The sequence below is a fragment of the Oculina patagonica genome, chromosome 1, assembly GCF_052425735.1.
Source record: "Oculina patagonica isolate OP01 chromosome 1, crgOcupat, whole genome shotgun sequence".
NCBI classification, from domain to species: Eukaryota; Metazoa; Cnidaria; class Anthozoa; order Scleractinia; family Oculinidae; genus Oculina; species Oculina patagonica.
Window position 1 is genome coordinate 36,108,539 of NC_135758.1, and position 23,322 is coordinate 36,131,860.

Below are 23,322 nucleotides of genomic sequence, written 5' to 3' on the forward strand. Positions count from 1 at the left end.
TGAGCAACCATTTATCTTCGGCGGCTGCGACCACTTTTTGGGCTGGGTTCAACTGTTCAAAGGGTGGATAACGGTATACAAGGGATAAATCGCTATCCAGGAGATAACGTTTATACAAAACCTACCGGTACTTCACTATCTACCGGATAGTGATTTATCTGGCGGATAGCGTTTTTTCCTGATGGTTTAAAATTTTCTGTTGTTTCTAACCTCCGATAAACCACCAGTTCACACGATTCGACGCTATCGTTGGGTAATTAGATGCCCCTACAGCCCTATTAATACGACGATTTTGTTTGTTTTTATATAAGTCTTTTCGAATTACTAAATATGTTCTTGAATAAAGCGATTTGGGGTATACGAACGTATTTGGGCATAGATTAAAGTCCCTGAAACAACTACAGGCTGACTTAAACTTAAGAGCAAGAGCCTCTGCCGGTGTGGACTGACCTCTTTTTACGGGAACTTTGACTTAAACTAGTCCGGCGGCATAGCTCAAAATTTCGGCTGAATTGTGCACTTCTTGTTACCAGGCTGAAATTTTGCACCCAGCGAAAGACTATCGAAGTAAACATTTTAAGCTATAGAACCACCTCGACAGAGACGCTGTTTCCATGGAAACTGCATTTAAATGAGCTACCTGTGGGAAGCGATTTTCTGCATGTTTAAGGGGAGATATAGATATGTTTGCGTGTAGGGATGGCCAAGAGCGGCCCTGCCGAGATGTACAACGGAATAAAATGCCATCGCCATGGTTACCGCATCTTAATTATGCAAGTTATACATTGTTTGCAAGTTCAGATCAGGAAATTGAACAACAAATCACTCATCATTCACACTTTAATTCCTTTTTTCTGTTAGTTAATCTGTCCATAATTATACTCCATTTTCCAGCTTATTTTCACTAAATTATAATATAAGCAAACTTCTTATTTTTTGTCTGTGTGTCTCTGTGTTGCTGTATTTTGTTATCTTAGTCCTATCTAATTATTATTCATCTTGTATTAAAATTTTAATTTAATTTAGGGTGCAAATGAAGTGTTGTGTTTTGTTGTTGTGTTGTTTTTTGTGTTCAATACTTCTCTTTAGAGGTACAATGTTGAAATTTGCCATGTGTTAATATAGCAACCTAGAGAACTGCTGACTTGATATAGCTTATCACCGCTAGCGGCTCTAGTGACATACACATAGCTATAGATATTGTGTCTTTCTAGATCAAAATGATGTCTGGAAACTATTATCTTAAATATTTTTTTATGACACGCACAGACACAGTGAAGTGCAAGGCAAATTAGCCTTTTACAGCACTCGCATCTATTGTTGCTCCAGCTGGTCTTGCAGCCACATAGGACGAACTCTTGACAGAACATTGCAGCGTCAGGCAGTGTGCGCCGTATCCGTCGCCATGTCTTGTCGCTGAACGTCCAGTCCCATTCTTCTGGGTGCGATACCTTGGTCCCTCTTTCAGATAAAGATGTTGATTATCGAGGTTGCCTTCGCGATACTGGCAACAACTATTGCCTTTAGTTTGGTAAACAATGGACAATCTGCTCGGGAGGGGATTTTAATTTCGGCTGTTTCTTTCCTAGATCAAATTGACTGGTCTCCTCAAAAGATTGCCCAGCCCCTCTATTATATTTTTGACACCAGGGGTCTGAAATGATCCTTGAACCTTGTTTAACTTGCATTGAAAGTACTCTAGCCTGCGTCGCAGCCGGACGTGTCACAAAACCTCGGTATAGTATACCGAGTTTTAGTTTCGTCTGCAACGCAGGCTAAAAGTACTCGTGATGGGGCAGCATGTGAGTGCTTGTCTTCGTCACTATGTTCAAACTGTCTGAGGACCAACCTCGCTAGTTCAGGTCCAGATACCATCCACTTTAGCAACACACTTGGATTCTCCCCGCCGTCCTGTTGGATAAGTTCAATTTGTCAGGGATCGCGGTTTCTTTCTTACTTCTCCACGTGCAAATCGAATCAGCTTCTTTTCCCTTCTGAACGGATTTCACATACTTCCTGCATTCCTGTTTCTGAAGAATAAAAAAAACTTGCTGCAGATTCCTTAAGAGAGCACCTAGTGCGCGTAATATGTGCACAGTTGAGAAGCGATTCCGCTCTTTTCCTGCTGTAGTGATCTTAGCTTGTGACAGAACTTCAACCCATCCACTGCCAGCGAGCCAGGTCCCGAAAGCCTTTAATGCCGCCTGCTCGATGTGAAGACCACCAAGCATGACTTCCAGCTTATCTTCCTATGTACGATTCTTCTGAGCCCACTCGACTGTTTTTGCTAAAGCAAAGAGCGGCTGATCGCAAGCAATAACCACAGTTTGTCCCGGACTTACATGGTGCTTGCACGAAATATTCGTTTCCCCTAAGTGGCCTGTCCCCCCTAAAAGAAACAGCATTTTCTGTCCTACAATCGTACTAGCAATACCACATCTCGAGCGCTTTTCAATATCACCTGGTTAAGCGTTTTGAATTTGGTAGTGTTTTACTACCTTATTGATACTTATGTTTGCAGGACTTAATTTTCGCGATTTTCGCAAATCGCGAAATTAAAGATCCCGCGACCCGCGAAAAATTTATTTTTAAAGATTTTTAATTATTGTATTTTTAGGTTTTTAACGTATTTTTTGGCCAAAGTACGGTAAGTCCGGCGAATCGAAATATTCCCCTTCCATTTTCGCGAAACTAAGTTCTCGCAATAAAAATTGTACTACGTGGTATGACTTAGCCCATGAGGCATTGTGCCTCAAACGCGTCTCAGATATTCTCTCTCCTGCATCTGGCTCTGGTAAGTCTATGTGAAGTTCTTTAGTCTCATTAAACTCTGCAAATCCTTTTCAAGGGTGAAATATCCAGCACCGCGGTTGCTCAGTTTCGAGTTTGCTGGAAATTCACTATTCTCGCTTGTATGTTCTTGGCAAAAAAAAAAAAAGTTTAAACAACGGCCCAGTAATACCAGCTGGTCACTGAAAATCCGTTAACAATTTTCCCTTTTGCCTGTGCTAAAATGCCACTGCGAAAATAATATTGCCAAAACACGGGCAAAGGAAGACAATTCACCGGCAAGTAACAAATTTGCATACAATTTTTGCACGCATAATTATCCACTAGTTTTTGTATTTGTTTGTATGAATGGCTCATTAATACATCAAAATTTATTTTTTTAGAAGTAAATGTTTAAATTAATACTACATTTTCACTTTTTGCACAAATGATTGAGTCATTCCTGAGTTACTAAAAGATGGCGTACGTCTTCGCGGGGGGTCTCAGCGAGAAAAAAACTACAACACCATTTACAGGTAATACGGTGAGAACCGAGAGTGGTTCTATAGCAGAAGTTAATCACCATGCATATCTCTATTGATCTGGAAAATATGAGATTAGTAACAAAAATGACACAATTTTTCAGCTATGCCGCCGGACTAAACGGGAGCCTGCGGGGAGAAAGAAGGGGAACATGACGTGAAAGTGGTAAAAAACCCACCAGGAACCCATGGGAAAATGCATGGGGGGGGGGGGGGGGGTGTACGTATCACAGAACACGTGCTGGGAAAGTACATCGGTTGGGTTATAAAAGTTGGAAAATAACCATGGTGAAAACGGCAGTTTTTTTGGTTATTGATAAAAAAAATAACCGTAATGAAAATGGAACCAAAAAGTTCTTTAGGCTGCCTCGTGGTACGATTGGAAAATTGCGAACTGGAGGATGAATTGAACAATATTTCTCCTTGGACCTTCATTCATCCACTAAAAAATCAAAAATTGTTCACACCTTGTCCAGCGGATTATTACAACGACCGCCCCATTGCGAACCTCTGCGGAGGAGAGAGGCTCAACATAAGTTAAAGGAGAAGTTCACTCCAGAATGGCCATTAATTTTTTTTACGCCAATAAAAAGTTTATGCAAAGATATGTTATTCAACAAAATTTCAGCTTCTAACGAGCGCTTAAACCCTACGAAATCCTTTTCTGAAGTAGCCCAAAACTCGACAACTGAACGCCGCCATCTTGGAGCTGTTAATGTATGCGTGACGTCAAAGAGCTCATCCTGAAGTTGAGCGGGAAAATTTTAATTACCTCAAACTCCTTGTTTCTTTGTAGTGGCTTTTGTTTGTCAAAATGCCTGTTTGTGCAGCTGCATTTTGCTTAAACAGAGCTCCAAGAAATACAAAAAGAGGTATTTCCGTTTTCACCGTCTTTCAATATTTAAAGAACAATTGCTCAAAAGCGGACACAAATATTTGTGTGTTTCGGCAATAAATCGGGGACCGATCGAGTTCATTATCGAAGTGCAATTTTCTGCAACTTTTTCAGATTGATCTATTATTACCTATCCTTCGAGAACCTCGATTTTTCTCGTCGTCCCGCTCGACAATCTGTCTCTGGGTCATCGAGGATGATCATGATACCAATGTTGCAGTATTGCATACGGTATGTGCATGTTGCAATCAAGATTTGTGACAAACAGAACATAAACAACCAATAAGTCCATAAACGGCAATGACGCCAATGTCCTTCGCGGTAATAAACGTCCTCCTCCACTGTTCACGTCAGTCATGACGACATGAACGCGAACATTGCTGTTTCGTTTTGTTTACAGCATCCATCCTAGTTATTTTATGCCGGACGTTTCCTTGAACATTATAAAAAATTACCAAAGTAGCAAACCGTACCAGTTTGTCGTAGCAGTGCTACTGAAAAGAATATATTTACTTGTTTGCTTGACCACAAATAATCGCCGGGACCTCGATCAAACGCCCCAGGGTTTACTTAAAAGTTAGCAGTTTTGACCCGGCGTTTATACGAAGCCGGCGTTTAATCGGGGACCCGCGTTTAATCGAGAAAATACGACGAAGTCAACAACAACAACAGAGAGTTTCTCTGGTTGATTAAAAATCCTCCCTGATATAAAGTAAAAAAGTGAAATAGCATAATCGTAAGATTGGTTGGTATTGCGTCTGCCTTTTTCTTTTTTTGTGGGTATTTTCACTCAGGAGACTGTATCTTTGATCTTCTTCGAAGCAGTCTTCCGTATAGTTTTCGAACACACAAATATTTATGTGCCCTTTGCCAGGAATTTTTCGTTTCTGACCATTCTTATAATCCATTCGTGAGCATTTTTTCTTTTAGATATTGAAAGACGGTGAAAGGTTTTTTGTATCTCTTGGAGCTCTGTTTGAGAAACATGGAGCTGCACCAACAGGCATTTTGACAAACAAAACAAAACAAAGAGTTTTTAGTATTCAAACTTCAGGCTGAGCTCTTTGACGTCACGCATACATTACTAGCTCCAAGATGGCGGCGTTCAGTTGTCGAATTTTGGACTACTTTAGAGAAAGATTTCGTAGGGTTTTAGCGCTCGTTGGAAGCTGAAATGTTGGTGAATAACATATTTTTGTATAAACTTTTTATTGGCGTAAAGAAAATAAATGGCCATTCTGGAGTGAACTTCTCCTTTAACTTATTCTGTAGCGTGTCATTCACAACACGCCGTACACGATACTATACTCGTCAGTCTACTCGTCATAAGCCCTTCTGTTTGCAATTTAAGTGGAAAGGGTTCTAAAACAACTTTGATCGAATTGCATCCCTAGAATACCAAATCTTTCAGAGGAACCTTACATTTGAAAGGTTTACACAGGAATGCAGCAGTCCCAAAATCTTCGTGTCACGCGTTTAGACACGAGGCAAAAAGCGCTTGGAGGTTGGAGAGAGTTAAATAAAATAACAGGCGGGGTCGATGGTAGCCTTTGATAAGAAATAGCCTCGGAACGAGTTGTTACATTTATTAAACAGTTATAGTTTTGTTTGCACGATTTCTTTAACAGCAAAATATACACTGAAGGGTCGTGAAGTAATTAAGACAACTTCCAAGAGTATTATGAATAAAAAGTTTATTTCCATTAAAAATCCAATGTAAAAATGCCAACTATTATTCATCATATAAATAAATACTGTACATCACACTATTATATAAGCTACCTACCTAAATTGATCGGAGCGAAATTATGTATTATTATTTAAAAACTATTGCATTTTTCATAAATCAGCTGAGAGTAAATTAAATGAACAGTGGTTCGATTTTTCAGTTTTGCACGGGCCGTTGTTAATATAGTATAGATAATCACATGATTTTGAGTGCAATTTGAATTAAATGAGCACGAGTAATTTTTCAAAGGCTTAAAACTTGCACGATCCCGTAGAGTTCTCTTTGGAAGTCTTCGCAGGACTTCGGCTATCGGGTGAGCTCCGGCAATCTTTGAAATACCTCGGATGAACGTCGGCAGTCTTCGAGTTTCTTTGCACCAACTCTCGTGTCAACTTTGCACCCAAGTTACACTTTTCGGCATAGATGCACTCCTTTTTTAGCCAATCAGAGCTCATTATTTTAAAGTGTATAATTAAACGATTATTGTGTCTTTTTCCAACTGGAATCTAAAGCCATGAATGTCGACCTTTAATAATTTGACTTCTGGACTTTTCTTTATTAACAATGGCCCATTGAAAGCAATCATCCACTTTCTGCATTTGAAATGCAGACTGGAAATTACAGATGCGAAAAGCAAGGCACTGCCGATCTACGTCAGTACCTGTTTAACTTTTTACAATTTCTAATCCTTCGGTATTATTGTTCAGTTTTCACACTTTTGTCTATCAGTTTTCTAAAAAAAAACCGTTACGTGGAAGTCCAACTGAGAGCTAAAACAGCTTCAGTTTAACTCTAGTACCTTTTATTTTTGCGTGGGTCTCATTTTCGTTATGTACTGCTTGTATATGTTTTTGGCCATACAACTTAACTTCTAGTCTGGTCTAGCTTTGTACGTAACTCGTAAAATATCGATAACTATCGCCCACGTTGGTACGATTTTGTGAATTCTAACCTCCCTGAAAATAAAGGGCTTCAGGTTGGAAATATTAAAGAAATCATACCTACTAACCCGTGCCTAAAAAAGTTGTAAAAAATGGAGTTAAAACAGGAGTAGCTTTATACAGATTTAAAAATTAAAACAGCGTAAAGACGAGCAGTAAAAAAAACTGAACAGATATGGCTCCTGTCTCGGATAAAAACAATCGCGAACAATATTTTTTCTATAACGTTTTCGCGCTATTTAGCTGTTCCATATAATTTAATTTATTACTTATCATGAAAATCATTGCGTTGACATCAATCATCGAGTCGGCTTAACAGTGTGTACGAAACTACTTTTCCCTATTTTGTTCCGAGCTCCAAACATTCATTAAGCCATGAAAATTTAGCTGCACAACAAACGAAAATGATTGATAAATTTATGACCATTATGAAAACCAAGTTTTCAAACCAAGTGGCGTAAACTTTATTACTGCTTGCTCATTTTTTATACGGGTTCTGAAATCCATTCCAATTGTGACGATTTCAAGTATTTTGTTTGTCATTTCACGCCATTTTATCATGACCAACCCTTTAGTAAAGAGCTTGACCCCTAACAAACTGACTTCTCGTAATGCGAGAATGTAATGCCGCATGGCGTCTTATAAAATTAGACTTCAATGACTACCTCTTGGGTATCTTAAAATACAAAGTTCAGTTGACTTTTTAGCTTTAGAATAATAATATTCTCACAATATATACACAACTGCGTCTGTTATTTTGACCAGTCTCAAATGTCCCAGTATTTATCATGCGCCCGCACATCGTCCGTACTGGTCAGCAGCGACACTAAACTGCGCCAGCAAGTCGTCAGCCTCTCTATCAAGATCCTGGATCTCTCGGCCCAGCCTCTCCAGTTCGTCTCTCTGAGCGATGTACTGTTCCAGCAATTCTAAAAGATAAAAAAAAGTTTGCTAAATTATTGACGGAAAGTCGATTGTTTCGAAGAAACGACACAAGGATTTATCACACATTGACATCTGCAATGGGCAATTTAGCAATGTAAATAAACAATATTGCAAATTGAACATTGAACTTTAACCATTAAGAATCCCAGCTGGTTGGTTATTTGTAAAGCACGCTCGCGAAGTTGAACTCGGGACCACCACGAACAAGTGCAGTAAGTCGTGAGGTAGGAGCCTCGAGGATCTTAAATCTGGCACCCTAAGGCGCCCTAACCACCCGGCTACGCAGCATTCCCTCTCAGTTCACTTGTCACAAGCCATGTCAATTTGTCATCTACTGTTCTTAACTTAGGGAGCAAAAGAATTTTTAAGAGCATAGTAGCCACAAAACGATTATTTTGTATAGTATTCAACAGGGCCTAGTTGTTCGAAGGATGGATAACGCTATTCACCGGATAAATCACTATCCAGTGGATAGCGTAGTTTTTTTGTTAGCATTTATCCACTGGATAGTGATTTATCCGGTGGATAGCGTTATCCACCCTTCGAACAACTGGGGCCAGGTGGAATTTCTTGCACTTTAAGGACCAATAAATACACTGCCGCTAAGGGCAGGTTCGACCACGGAAGTTCAACTGGGTGTTTTGCAGCACCTGTTCATTGCTCTATATACATTCCCGTTCTATTTAGTAACCACAAACCCGTCTTCAAGTCGCCGATGGTCACGCATCTACGGATGGTCACGCACATGGTCACGCCATTGTTTGGCTTGTCAAGCAACGCTCCTGCGTGACATACAACTATGTGCGTGACGATCCAACTAAAGGATACGAAGTCAGCGCTAAATTACACTCAGACAAGAACGTGGACAGTGCGTGACAAAACAATAAAGATCAAGGATATACCTTCAGCCTCCGTCACGTCGTCAAGAAGTTCTTCTGAGTCCTGATGCGCTTGTTGCACTTCTGAGAGATTTGCATTTGCTGCATCGAAGGACGAATTCACCAAAGCGGCGACTGGCGGCAAAGATGCGCTGCTGCTGTCGAAGATCTGTAAAAAGAAAAAACAACAAACTTTAATCACGATGAAAAGTCATGACATCGACAGATCGGCCGCGTTTTTGGAAAAGACAGTGACATCAATAAACAGTGTATCTCATTTGCCGTCGTGATTCGGCGATTAGAAATATTCAAGCGCAAAAAGACTTGGAGCTCTCTGAATTGATGTAATTTGTCCGAGGACAACACAACCTCTTCGTCAACCGAAATAAAATTTCTTATCATCCACTCATTTATGTGAGTAAACGATGTACTGACTTCTAGAAATCAGCTGCGCTCATTTATAGCATTGCTGTGGAATACCGATTTCTGGAACCTCAAAGGGAAACAATAATTGGTTGAAGAAATCGGGACTTAGTAAAGCAGATCTAAGGAAAACGACATTTGGTTCGAGTTATCAGGAGATTCGAGAAATCCAGGGTTCGAGAAATCGGGATTCCACTGTACCAAAAAAGTTGCGTTGATTTTACGTACAAGAATGTGAGAACGAGTCAATGCAACTCATATTCAAATTTGATTTTCACCGGTTGGCTCAAATGCGAGGTCTATTCCTTGGCCTCGCACATCCACTACATGAGCCAGATATCAGGACCGTATATATGAGAGCTTGTTGAGATAGCGATGGTGAAAGTCTGGCACATAGAATATAGATCTAGTAAGAAACTCACCTCTTTCGCTTCCTCGGAGATATTAAACGCCATCTGAGCTGTGTGCGAGGCATTTTGCGCCTCGTTCTTGGCGGTATCAAAGCACTTCAGACCTTCATCCATGTTACCAAGGGTGCTGTTTATCTTCGTAAGTAAACTCTGTCCTGAGGAGTAAGACGCTGAGAAGCGATTTTCAACCTGACAGAAACGGAGAGAATCACTTCAGTTTTAAACCCTTGAATACAACAGAATGAACGTGGAGCGCAACTTACAATGCAAGTTTGATTACACGTGACGCGTCGGCCGACTAAAAGGAAACAATTGCCTTTACGTTTATCGCTCCCTAGTGACGATAAAATACAATGCACTGAAAGCCGCCACCGCTTTTATGTGTGACCGGCATAGGAACAAAAACGCTGTATAAAATGCGCATTTATCCACCTCTTTTCCCGCTGAAGTTGTCGTTTGCGCGACCGTTCTCCGCAATTATTTTTTTGTCTTTTAAAAAACGTTTTGATCAAGAAATGACGTTCCTGCCTGTAAACTCAAAGGTTTAATTAGCCACTTTTGAATTCCTCAGACCTTAGCGATTCTTAACATTCCGAAACTTAAGCCTGGTTTTCACTAGCGACGCAAGCACAAGCGCAAGGATAACAGCTCTTATTTCTCCGTGAAAAAGGCTTCGACTCAATCAAAAGCACAAGCGCATTGCATTTGGATGCTTGTGCTTGTGCTCGCCGCAAGCACAAGCACAAGGGTCAAAATCTGTCATTTTTGCGTGATCGCGCTTGTGCTTGCGTCGCTAGTGAAAACCAGGCTTTATTTGCTGATAAAAGCAAGACTTACTTTAAGTGACCGCTACTTTTGTGCGTTGCAACGTCAACATGCAAATTCCCTTCACAGTTTTTCTCATACTTGTCCTTGGGAGAATTTGCTTCAAGGCGATTTTTCTCGCGCACGGCGGATTACTCTTCGGCGGCCAAAGGCCGTCGCCACGAGCGGCGAAGCCGCAAGAAAAAACGCGCGGGTCATAATAGAGACATGACCGATATTGGAAGCCGCGCAAGAAAGCACCCAGGGTACAGAACGTTACGATCGAGTGAAAAATCAGACCATGGAGTGGTAAGCAGAGTTCTGATTCTACTTATGACTCCGTCGCTCATGTTCCAGTAGAAACTGTCGCAAGAAGAAAGGAATTACTCGGAGGGCGTGATAACTAGCATTGTGATTAGTTTGTTGTTCTGCTTCTACGATGAAGTCTAAGCGGAATCGAAAGAAAATGGAGACGTTCTTATTCTTCCGTCGAGCACGAAGCCAAAAACGAGACACAAAAGAAAAGTCCCGTTTTCGCTTCTCGCGCGGCCATAAGTGAGAAGAAACACTCCACCCCTTCCCCCTTGGGCTACAGAAACTGCAACGCGCGCTTTCAGTGTAAAGAAACTGTCACATGTTTTCTTACCGTTTCAGTGATATTATTGATGTCAGCGATCATTTCATCAGTTTCTTGTTGTAGAGACTCTACTTCCTGTCTGACATGCTCAGATGAATTGATAGCTGTTTCAATGTCCACCACCTGATTAAGTGTTTCTTGTGCCACGTTTCTGAAAATAAAAGAAAGAAAACGACACTCATAAGGCACTGAAGTTAAACAGTACTTACAGTTGAATCTCGATAGCTCGAACCTTTAAGGGGAATCGAAAACGTTCGAGTTGTCGGAAGTAAAATTAGTAAGATATGTCTGTGGGAGGGGATCGAAAAAGGTTCGAGTTAGCGGCAGGTTCTTTTTATCAAGGGTTCGAGTTATCGGGATTCAACTCTAAAAATCTTCGAAACGAAGCGCTACATGCACGGCCGACAAAGCAGCCGGGGACTTTCGGCTGTTGTTTTCGGCAGCGTGAAAAAAGTGGTGAAAAATACACCGATACAAAAAGATGATTTTCTCTTGACTAAAAAACGTTTAATATAACAAAAACACCAACTACCCCAACGCCTTTCGTTTACGCGAGGGTTTTTTATGTCGAAATTTCGCTAGTCTTAAAAAATTTGGCTACACACAGCAAATGGCTCGGGGTATCTGACACGTGGAAACACATTGTGCAACCATTGTTTGTGAGTCATTGCTTTTTGGTGGAGTATAGCCTGCGTGGCCGGCGTTCAAAGGGGAAGGAGAAGAAGTATTGTATTTCATATTGTGTTTTTGTTGTTTTACATCATAATTTGTGTCCGGTACACGTACGAGAAGCCCAACAAATCACAAGTTAGCAAGTTAGAACTTACATGGCCCTCTGCGAGAGTTCTTCCACCTCCCTGGCTTGTTTGAGACCCTCTTGAGCTGCATCTAATGTTTGGTTCACCATTTCTTGGCTGACGTTCGTGTTTAGGATCTCATCCGTCAAGTTCTGTATCTGCTGCAGACTCACGGGCATGTTCATAGCGCGGACTTCATCTGCAATGTTGGTCGCTTCGTTCGTCATGTTATTGACCCTGGCTATTGTGTTTATTCCCATTGTTACGTTACTGATGGCGTCTTGCGTTTGTTTGAGCACCTTAGTTGCATTTTCCTGTAAATTCATATGTGCAAAAAGTTTGTTACTAGGTTCTTAATGAAGTGTTTGTGTGTGACTGGAACCACACTTCACAATGTTCCCTTCTAGGAAGTGTTCCCTAACTAGAGGTCGTAGACTTGCCTACAAGTCGAGCTCACAGAGCGCGAAGTGCGAGAGCCGGGTTCTACTACCAAACCGGAAACGAGAAGCGAACGACTTTGAGCAATAGAAGTGCTTTTAGAAAGTCTATAGTACAATTAACAGAGAAAGTGTTCATGTGTGACCGGGAAGACCTTTCTGTGTTTCTTTATAGAAGATGCCATTATCTGGCGGTTAGAAAAGTAGTGTTTCTATGTGGCTGGGATCACGAATCCGTGGCACATCATGGCAAATGCTCAAAGTAAAGGTTGAACTGATCACGAAGAAGTAATGAAATCAGACTGTCCCAAGGAAATAAACTCACTTTTTGCCAGGAGCCCTCCTGTTGTAAAACTTTTTAGACATTAAAAAATGTCACGCCATGCGGACGTGGCAACTTTCGGATTGCTGCCGACTGTTTGTGCTACTTTCTGATTGGATACTGAATAAAATCGGAAACTCTTCGGATATACGAAAATTTGCTACGAACAGTAGCCGGACTCACCTTAAACTCCATGGCTGTATCTAAGGCGTTTTCTGCCTCGCTGTTAGCCTGCATAGCATCCGAGAGAGCGTTTGAAGCATTATGCCGCGCAATCTGTGCTTCTCGTCTCCGCTGACCCGCCATGTTCTTGGCTCGAGTTGCTGTATCCGTGGCCATCGTCAAATTACCGTTTGCCTGTTCCCCGTAGAGTACAGCCTGCCTCACAAGCTCCTGTAACAGCTCGTTGATTCTTTTAATTTCCTCTAGCTTCAAGGAATTGTTACGATGTAAACTCTGAAAGCTGTCCCCAAGGCTGGACTCGACTGTTTCTCTTACTAATGAAACCAGCGCTAGTTTTTCCAAAGACTCACTGATTTGCGTGGCTGCACGGTAAGCTGTAGAGTTCGCCAGCTGAATCTGTGTAGCAGACAAACAAGCACTTGTCAATCGTACAGTATTAAAGTTAGTACCATCGATTTTTGAATGGATTTGAAAAGATAAAAGCATATCTAAGGGCCTCACAGGGGGTCCATGTTCCCTTCTTTCCCCTAAAAAAATTCCCTTGTGTAAAGTACTCTGTCGATTTTTATGATCCCTGTTCCCTAAAATATCAGAAAGTCGGCTTTTGTTCCCGTATTTCCAGCTTTATTTTCCTTTTGTTCCCTTGCTCCCAATTATTTTATGGCCATGTTGTTCCCGGTCTACAATATGTGACAGGGAACAGTAACGTAAGGTTTAACTTCACAGAACAGTTCTCAACATCGAAGAGGCACATGTTACTAACTAGGGAGCGACGACGATTTACAATGGTGGGGATCATGAATGGAAATGGGTTACAATATAGACAAACTAGTGAACTGCGTGTCCTATGTTTTCTGATTGAATCAATTTCCGAGCGTCAATTTAGGCAACACTTTTAAAACTTGACCGCACTACATTGTATACCCCTACCCTGCCCCACTCCAATTTTTGCAAACACGCCACATTGCAGTCGTGCCTTCCTTTCATTCGTTCTCAAATGGAACAGCTTTTTAAAATGTATACTTCACTCACCATGCTGTAGCTACTTTGAATGCTACTATAGTTCCCATGTCCTGATTCATTGGCTTGCAGAGCTCTCCGACGGTAACTCATTGCCATGGCTTCAATGCATTGCCAGTCCACGATCACACTGACCCCTCCCCCGCTGGGGCACACCACAGGGAATGATGGGTACATCGAAGGGATAGCCGGAGTGATTCGAACGCTCCCGTTGAAGTTGATCACGTGTTCTGAGAGGTAGGCCTGGGCGTCTTCGATCAAACTTTGAGAATCATTCAGCTGGAGCTGGAGTGAGTTTATGGAGCTTTGAATCTGCAAGATTCACATTGATTTATCAGTGTCAAAAAAGATGGTGTATTTTCAGCTTTAGTTCTTAAACTCATTAATCATCCGTCAAGTTAAAGAAAGGAAATCACGTAACCGTAAAGGAGGTTTGGATAGCGGTCTTAGTTGACATAGATTTTTATGATTTTATATCTCCGTTTTCTCCGTAGTTTTTGTTTCGATTGAGAAGATATATCAAACACTCGAGACAATGTTTCATCGGCTATCCAAACACCTCGAATTTCGTCAAAAATACTCCGCTGCGAATCGTATTTTCAACTCTCTTCTCGGTGTTTGGATACCCAATGAAACACTGTCGCTCGTGTTTGATATATTACTTCAAAAGTGTTGAAGCCGTTTGAGAATGACAAAGCTTGTAACATGTTTATCACCTTCACAAAACAACCTACGAGGACCTAAGGTTGTTCGCTCAGTGCTCTTTGGTAGGACACCTCGCGTGTTTGAAGCTACAAAGTTCACCACTATTGCACAACTCTACAAAAACCAAGAACGTCATTGCTGTGGGGATAACTTGCATTGATGCGCAACTTTAGGTAACTTGACGCGGGTAAGTTCAAAATACGGCAACGTTAGAAAATGGTAGTTACATTTATACCAATCAAGACATAATCGCGACTCTTCGTAAACTCGTCATCTTTCGGGAAATAAAATAACAGGGTTATTCAAGTTTGTTTCAAAAGTTGTTATGTGCAAGAAGCCATCTTGCGACAACGTAACAAAACGTTCCCAGATTGCCTAGCACGCTAAAATTGTGCCCAGTCTTTCGAAGTTTCGGAAGTATGGTACGTTTGAAACTCCGAGCCTGGAGGAAAAGAAGCAAATACTTGAACATTGAAACAGGGCGAAAACTTAAACAAAATGGTCTATTATTTACCCTGTTGATTTGCTGTTGCTTCCTCTGCAAATTCTCTCTTCCACCGCTACTGAATATCTCTTCTGCATAGGACACATTCTTTTTCAACATCTGAAGTGTACTGTTGATACTGTCCACAGACATGCTGCCGAATGACTCCAGCAGTTCAGTTACATTACCGTTCAACTCGTCCACTTTATTCGTCTCTCTGGTGATGATAATATCCCAGTTCAAGAAACAGTCTTCCGTGCACGGGTGGCACATGGGTGGACTCCCTGGAAAATAAGAAAAATTCAACTTTTTCAGCTCTGCAGTCATGATATAATATTGCAATAGAAGTGGGATTAAACGTGAATTAAAACGTGAATTAAAACAGCTATTAAGACAGTCTACTCTCGATGATCAGTTAAACGATGCTACAAAACGTATTTTGCCGGGGGGATGTTATCTTTTGTCGTTAATTTTGTGTTGTAAACTTAAAATTAACAATGGCATTCATGTACTGAATGTAGTCTTAGCTACATAATAAAGATTATTTTCTAGCACTGAAGAACACGTTTTTAATATAAATAGCTGATACAAGTATGTATCAGGCTGGAATTTGAAAGCATGCTGTGCTCGCTGCAATTCATTCATCTTGTTCGTTTGAATGCGGGAATTAAAATTTGGTACGCAGGTTAATCCAGTTTTTTTTTTTAACATTTATACTGTTTGATAAGAGCAGTTTTCATTTGAGTGCCAGTTGTGAAAGCGAATTTAAAGCAATCCCAAGAGCACGTACTAGGTGCTTAAAGCGCGGGAAAACGGCGCATGTGACCAAGTCGTGATTGGTTTTGGCTTTGCGTCTGATTGGCTGAGGAAAGCGCGAATCGTATGGGCAAATCATAGAGGGTACTTAAGCAAAACAAAACCAGTTCCTAATTACTTCTCGACACTCGATTGAAAAGCACCCTAGTAACAAAGCCCAGTAAGTTTTGATACTCACCCACAGTGCGCCTGGCGCATGTGTCACACTGCCTGCCTCCGTATCGTCCTCCTGCTAAGCTTACACTGCACTCGCACTGACCGCTTTCAGCATTACAAGTGGTGTTGGCAACAGTTTGGTTTGCTACGCAATTACATTCTATAAAAGAAAGGGTGAACCCAGCAATTAATAAAACGTGGAACGACTGAAACGCATACAGTAAACTCTGAATAAAAACAGGAATGCATCTCCCACCATGCACAGTCACTATTCCTATTCGATCCAATTTTCGGCCAGAAATGGATGCTGTGATGTAGTCAATATTCTACAGCTTCACACTTGTTGCGATTAACACTCCAGGGGTTATAAATTGCGTTCGACGAAGGAGATGGCATACTTATCGCGTCGTTTTTCCGAAAATCACTCGGGGGTGAGGGGCACTTGACAGTTGACATAATCTCGGGTAGGGAGGTGCGGCCCGGCCTCCTCTACCCTGACGTTGTTTAAGACACGATCCTCTGATTTTCTTACCCTGTTTAAGACAGAATGTCAATTTTTGATACCCCGTCTAAGACATAAACAAGTACCGCACTGGCTTTGTTGTAATCGTGAATTAAGCTTTAGAAGTATTAATGCCGAAATCAACGTTAGTTAGCAATAGCCTATCCTGTTTGACATTGTTCCATGTTAAGATTCCCCGTTTAAGACAAAAAGTGGTGAAATATATATACCCCGTTCAAGACAAAAAAATCTGAAAACCATACCCTATCGGGCCGCACGTCCCCATTAAGCCCTTACAAGGGAGTACCCCCTCCCCTCGGGAAATCTCATTACTGTTAAGGAAAAGTAAACGTGTTAGTCATACCTGAACAATTACGTTTCACATCAAAGAAGCCTGCATTGCACATGTCACACTTTCGACCAATCACGTTTGGTTTACAGCTGCAGTTACCGTGCATCTGGGTAGACAAAGGGTAAAAAATACTAACATTAAACATCACATTTATCTTTTTAATTTCTGTATGGCGGAAGAGCCCCCAAGGGGGAGCTATGCAATAAAGTATTATGCATGCAATAAAGTATGTATCTTCTTATTTTTTGAAGTCACTAATAATAATAATAATAATAATAATAATGATAATAATAATAATAATAATAATAATAATAATAATAATAATAATAATAATAATAATAATACTTTATTCAAAAAACACACAAATGGTATCACACAAGTGGTATCTGAAAAGGCGGACCATGAGGTCATCCCTATTTAGGTCCCCTAAAAAACTATAAAAAACTATTACATAAATAATTAACAATCTAAAAGTTAAAATCTAAAATATCTATAATATCTGGTACTGTGGCATACAATTAATGAATGTTCATCCACTTTTTAAGGTTTGATTTAAAAATATTTACATTAATGTCGTGTCCGAACAAATAGTTTGGCAAATTGTTCCATTCCTTAATAATTCTAACAAAGAAGGAATACTTGAATGCGTTAATTCTTGCTGATTTCGTTTGGATCTTAAACAGTGCTTTTACTTCTACAACACTCGAAATAATCGTTAAAGTCAAGACCATTTAATCCGAACACTGTTTTATAACATTCTACTAAGGACAGGTACTCTCGTCGATGCTGAAGTGAGTTCCAGTTTAGTAGTTTGCGTCGTTCTTCGTATGGCATCTCGCGGGGCTTTTGCCCAAGAGCAATTCTTGATGCTCTTCGTTGTACTTTTTCAACTAAGATTACCAGATCACTGAAAAAGGTAATGCTCCTCTTGGAGCGATGGGCGTAACTAAGTATTAAGAAAGTAAATAACTAAAAAAAGTCAACATCCGGGTGGAAAACCTCATACAATATTTGAGGATCTTTCAAGATCTTCAAAGACCCGCCAAAGATTCTCATCTTGTAAGGCTCTTTCCAGGATCCTTAAAAAATCGTTGAAGATCTTTGCAGGGACCTCGGGATCTTTGCGAGATTAAACAAGATCATTGAAGAACTTTACGATTATTGGTGAGTACTCTCATTCAGATCCTACAAAGATCCTTTGCAGATCCTCAAAGATAATGTGAGGTTTACCCACTAGGGACAAATTGGTTATTATTTATATATATTTCAAAAGTGAATGCAAGTCATTACATGTAGTACTGAGAAATGATGTTTATTCTAGTAGAGATAGCCAACGGATGTTTATTTTTACAATTTCGTTCAAAATAAAACTACGAATTCAGGGCTCGAGACTAAAGGTAGCCAACTAACCACAGGCTAGTAGAAATTGAGTTTTGGCTGGTATGTTCTGGGCTTTCACTAGCCAAAATGGCTAGTGAAAATTTCAGGAAGTTGATTGGAAGAAAACCATACATCGAAATCAACTGCGAGAGAACAGAACTCACAAGTACACTGTCGTCACGTATGAAATTTATCAAAGACTGTGGACAAGCTGAAATTACCAAAAAGCCACCTAAAATTAACCCTAAACATAATGTTAACAGGGCCATTGAAGACGGCATAGTGCTTCTGCCCAAACCTAAGTAAGCTTGAGAATTCTGGCTAGTAGAAAATTGGTTTTGGCTAGTGAAATCAAAGCTGTTGCAGTAAAGTTAGTCTCCAGCCCTGTACGATGTGCCCGGTTTAGAGGAGAGCACGTACAACTGACTTACCAAGTCACACTGCAGATCAGCTGAGCCATCACTATCACAGTTACACGGCATGCATCCAGACTCAGTGTAATTGAAGGCGTTTTGTTCACACCTGTCACACAACTTGCCCGTGACATGCGGCTGACAGTAACACGAACCAGTCACGTTGTTACACACGTTACTAATGGCGCCAACAGACGAACAGTTGCAACCTGGAAATAGGTGGAAATCCATGCTATTAGGCGAGATAAAATAACTTGAAAAAACATCTTTCTTAGCGGCGTAACGAAAATAAAACGCGAGTCTAGTCAACGTCTTTCTCCAACTTAGAAAGGTGTCTGGTCGCTATTTAACAAGAATTCAGCTTGATTTCTTTCGAAAGAGACAGTTGTTTTTGAATTTGTTTGGTGTAATAGATCAAACATGAGTGGCAATGTTTCATCGGGATATCCAAACACTGAGTTGAGAGTTGAAAATACAACGCGCAGCGGAGTATTTTTGACAAAATTCGAGGTGTTCTTGAATAGCCGATAAAACACTGTCTCGAGTGTTTGATATATCTTCTCAATCGAAACAACTAACAAGTAAACGGAGAAAAAAAATCATAAAAATCTATGCTAAATAAGACCAGGTTTTACAAACCTTCTTCACGGTTGTGATTTTCTTTGTTTTAACTTGATGAATTATGAGTTTGAGAAGGTTTAAAGAAATGACAACACTTCTTCAAATGCAGCGAGATAGTCATTTTACTTACGCGTGCAAGTTTTACTCAAGGCATTTCCATGGAATTCAGGTGCACACCACTGGCAGTTAAACCCAGTGGTGTTATAAAGACACTTGAGGCACTGGCCAGTAGTGGTGTTACAGTTACCACTTGATCCAAGGTCTATGTTATCGCTACAGTCACACTTGCTACACTGGCCATCTCGTTCCTGTAAAGAAATCGATATTTTGTTGGAGAAGATCACAGCGGTACGTTCGAAATATATTGTATTACCAAAAAAGGGCAGAAAACCATACCAAAACCAATAGCGTAGTGTCCCCCGCAACCGTTGTTTGAGTCGTCACGCAACGCTTCAGGGAACGTCGTGTGACAAAACCAAACAACGGTTGCGAAGCAGACTACCAATTGTGTGACCCGCAAATGGCGCCAATCAGAATGATTGAGGTACATACATGCGAGCCGTGGTAAGCACGGGAATAACCACGCAAATCAAATCTCAAATGTTTCTGTGTTTACTAAGGGAGCGAAATAACAGCAAATTGGCAAAGGAAACGATGCCCTCAGTGACTGGTCACAGTACGTTGTGCTAACGTTTGAGGCAATACAGTGACCTGGTTCGAAAAACGGAAAACTTAGATGCAATCACGGCGATAACTTTATTGGTAAGTTGGTTCTAGTTAGCCCTCTTTGACGATATAATGTGCTGCGAATCCTGCAAATCCCACTTACACCGTTGTTCAAAAAAATAAAATTACAACAAAAAGAAACGTAATTCAGAAGCAATAAAAAGGTCATCTTGTAAACTGATCACTAAAAAGAACTTCAAACAAGACGCCAACTCATTCATCACAGCTGACTTGAGAGACTATGTTTATTTAATGTTCTAGGACTCACCCTTGGCCGCCCAAAGTAACCATCCATGCATCTTTCACAGTATCGTCCCTCGTGACCAGCAGAGCAGTTAACACAGGTTGGCAGACCATCACTTGAAAGCTCGCAGGTTCTGGCAAACTGATTGACAGCATGTGGTCCCCCAGGACACGGACATGGGCTGCAGTCCTCAGGCGTGGCATTAGTAGCATTGCCAAACCAACCATCAGAGCACTTTTCACAATGGTCACCTGACAAAAAATAACAATGAAGCGGTCACCGAATGAAGAAGCAATATACACATATCACTGTAAGGTAAGAGGAAGCAAGTGTTTTTTAAATAGAAAGGTTTGTGGTGCCCAAAATGTACTCAGGGTGGGTGGGGGTGAGGTCAAAAATGGCTGAAAGACTTATAACAGTTCAGGGTGCTTTTACACACTTGCGTCCAATCTCAACCTTGATGTGAGTTGTAAGGCGCATTTGAACATATACATTGAGAATTAACTCATCAGCTCTGCTGAAGCTCCTCATGGTTGCCACAGACATCAGTTAAGTTTTCAAAATTCCGTAATCATTATGGTGTCAAATCAATTTCCCCTGACTTTTTGTCATGATGACAATTTTCCCTGACTCAAAAAAGTTCCCTGACTTTTCCCTGACCTTGAAAAATTATTTTGTTGCCTGACCATTTCCTGGCCTGTGGCAGCCCTGCTCCTGTACCAAGACTAAGCTTCAAATGCCAATCTCTTTATAGAAGACAATGACCAGATAAATGCAAAAACATAAACCTCGTCTGATGCTTTGTTTAAATTTAATAGCTAGCACAACGATTGTGACGGCAACATTGTGCAGCGCTAAGACTGCTAAGGCTCGATTCCTAACTTGGCCAAGGTCAGTTTTAAATCCTTACCTGTAGTGTTGTGTTGACAATCCATACACACTCCCGTCTCAGGGTCACACATGTCTGAGTGTCCATTACACTCACATGGCACACATGTGACATACGGTCCTCCATTTGGCATGACACGCGTGTATCCACTGGCGCACTGTTCACAGAACTGACCTTTGTACTCTGGTGGGCATGAACAGGTCTCGACATTTGTAGCATTTTCTGCTCCTGTAACTCTTTTCCTGCAAGTTAAATCGTAGTAGTTGAGTATAACGTTATTAGCCCTTGTTCTTCCAGGACCGAATCTGAGGAGCAGGGGTGGCGCTGGGGGGGCGCCCTTCCCCTGGGCCGGGCCCCCCGCTTTGTTTTCGCCCCCCCCCCAAAATGGCAAAGTTTTTTTTTTTTTTTTGAGTCAATTATATTTGGTTCTAACTTGAAGATAAAGCTGAAGGAAAGAACTCTTGTACGTCCATGTGGTACTGTTTTTACAACATGAAACGTTTAATTTTTTATGTTTATCGGGACTGTTTGCATTCTGTTTAACCTTTTTTCAATCTTAACAATTTTTGTTCCTTGTCTATTGACCTTAGTTACTCTGTAGCAAACAATTATAACTTTAAGGTTTCTGTTTACTTGAAGGCAAATTGGCACACTGTAAAATGCAATTCAAGGCAGTATTTTTTTTCAACGCAGTGCCATATTTTTCAGGTAAGCTGAGACACATGTATAAACACAGTCAAATGGCTTAGACGATTCAAAAGGTGTACAGAAGGAGGAGGGCAGGGTTTTCATTAAGAATTGTAGTAGCAGGAGAATAGTGTTATTGAACCGGAGAATGATTTCCAAAGGTTCCACATCTTAATAAGAAATAGGTACAGGCCTTTGAAATTTAGTGGGAGAATTCTCCGATCTCCGATGCCTAATGAACACCCTGGGAAGGTTCAATTCTGTTGAGAAACATTTGAAATACATTTTTTCTGAGTACACAGTTCTAAAAACAATGTATGCCAAAGTCACTGACTATAAATGTCCTTTTTGCTTTTTTCTGGATAATGTAGCTATAAGAATTTATCATGAATACACACCTGGTGCTCACAGTCAAAGCAATGTCAGCCAACCGGCTGAATAGTTCACTTGTTAGATTTGTCCACTTGGCTCTGATACGCAGTGAAGTCAGATCACTCAGGACACGTATCATTTCATTGCTTGTGGGTTGCCTTCCAGAAGTGTTTCCTACCCTCCACTCACTTTCTACAAGTTTTACCTGGAAACACAAATAAACTAAGTTTGCCCGTGACTAGGTTTTCTCAGTCGTCCATTATGTTGCCTATTCCAACCCAATCTGACTGCCCAGACAGGCTTGCCAATAAATGTATTACCGGTAGACTCTAATGTCCATCGAAAATACAAATAAACTTTAAACTTAAAATGCTGCATTGTTAACTAAAGGCTGAGTAATACGGGCCATGTTTTCTTTTAAATCGTCGCACAACGTTGCATTGCCAGTTGAAAAGGGTCATTGGGCACATTACTAACCATGTTACCCAAAGTTGAACTCTAGACTACTTTGTACAACAAGTTAAAGCAGCTTTGAACATGAGTAGTAATACACGAAATGATACTTTTTAACATAAATTCTACATTGTTGTGGGACAAGTTACAAGTACATGCAAATGTTGCCTGTTTTATTTGACCTTAGTGCAGCATTAAATTAATATTTTATGGATCATCAAATTGTGACGATCATGAGTTCAAAAAATTGTTTTAAAACATCCTTACTTTGTGCTACTTCTGAATTTTTTCTTACCTCATATTTATTGAAATCATCTCCTCCTGGTGGAGGAGTACCAAGGCTAGTGACAAGCGGCTGATCAAACCACTTGCCTTCAAGGATAACATCACCCTTAGAAGATGCTACAGGGCTAGATGCATCATCCTGCTGTAAATAGAATGTCAGTGAAAACGGGTATGCAGATCTCTGGTCTCCAAGGTACTTGTCAGGTGCAACAAAATAAACATCCTCTGAGCCAGCAGTATCGACTTTCATGGACCCTCTGAAAAAAGAACAGTAAAGAAGCAAACAATCAAAAATGATCATCTACTTTAAGAGTGTTTTTGAGTAAGTGTCAAAAGAAATTCACATTTGCTTTAGTTTTACATTACATGTACTATGCTTAGTGATTGGTTTTAAAAACTTGTGCCACTTTCTTAACCAATCAGATGTAAAATCAAAACCAATCATGACTGGCTAACATACGCTTTCCTACCCTTTGTGCCGGCTACATGTAGTTGCTTACACGTA

The 23,322-nt window shown here is 40.6% G+C and overlaps 1 protein-coding gene across 1 annotated transcript in view; it reads right to left on the reverse strand.

Moving 5' to 3' along the window:
- Positions 1 to 5,883: 5,883 nt before the first annotated feature.
- LOC144667255 (uncharacterized) overlaps positions 5,884 to 23,322 on the reverse strand; it is a 62,309-nt gene continuing 44,870 nt past the window's right edge. Inside the window, 16 exon segments of the mRNA XM_078528657.1 lie at positions 5,884 to 7,805; positions 8,724 to 8,868; positions 9,545 to 9,721; positions 10,983 to 11,124; positions 11,801 to 12,084; positions 12,713 to 13,108; positions 13,745 to 14,044; positions 14,952 to 15,205; positions 15,916 to 16,053; positions 16,760 to 16,853; positions 18,559 to 18,749; positions 19,292 to 19,469; positions 20,156 to 20,382; positions 21,042 to 21,262; positions 22,106 to 22,284; positions 22,828 to 23,074. Coding sequence (XP_078384783.1) covers positions 7,663 to 7,805; positions 8,724 to 8,868; positions 9,545 to 9,721; positions 10,983 to 11,124; positions 11,801 to 12,084; positions 12,713 to 13,108; positions 13,745 to 14,044; positions 14,952 to 15,205; positions 15,916 to 16,053; positions 16,760 to 16,853; positions 18,559 to 18,749; positions 19,292 to 19,469; positions 20,156 to 20,382; positions 21,042 to 21,262; positions 22,106 to 22,284; positions 22,828 to 23,074 — 3,316 coding nt within the window. The 3' untranslated portion in view covers positions 5,884 to 7,662.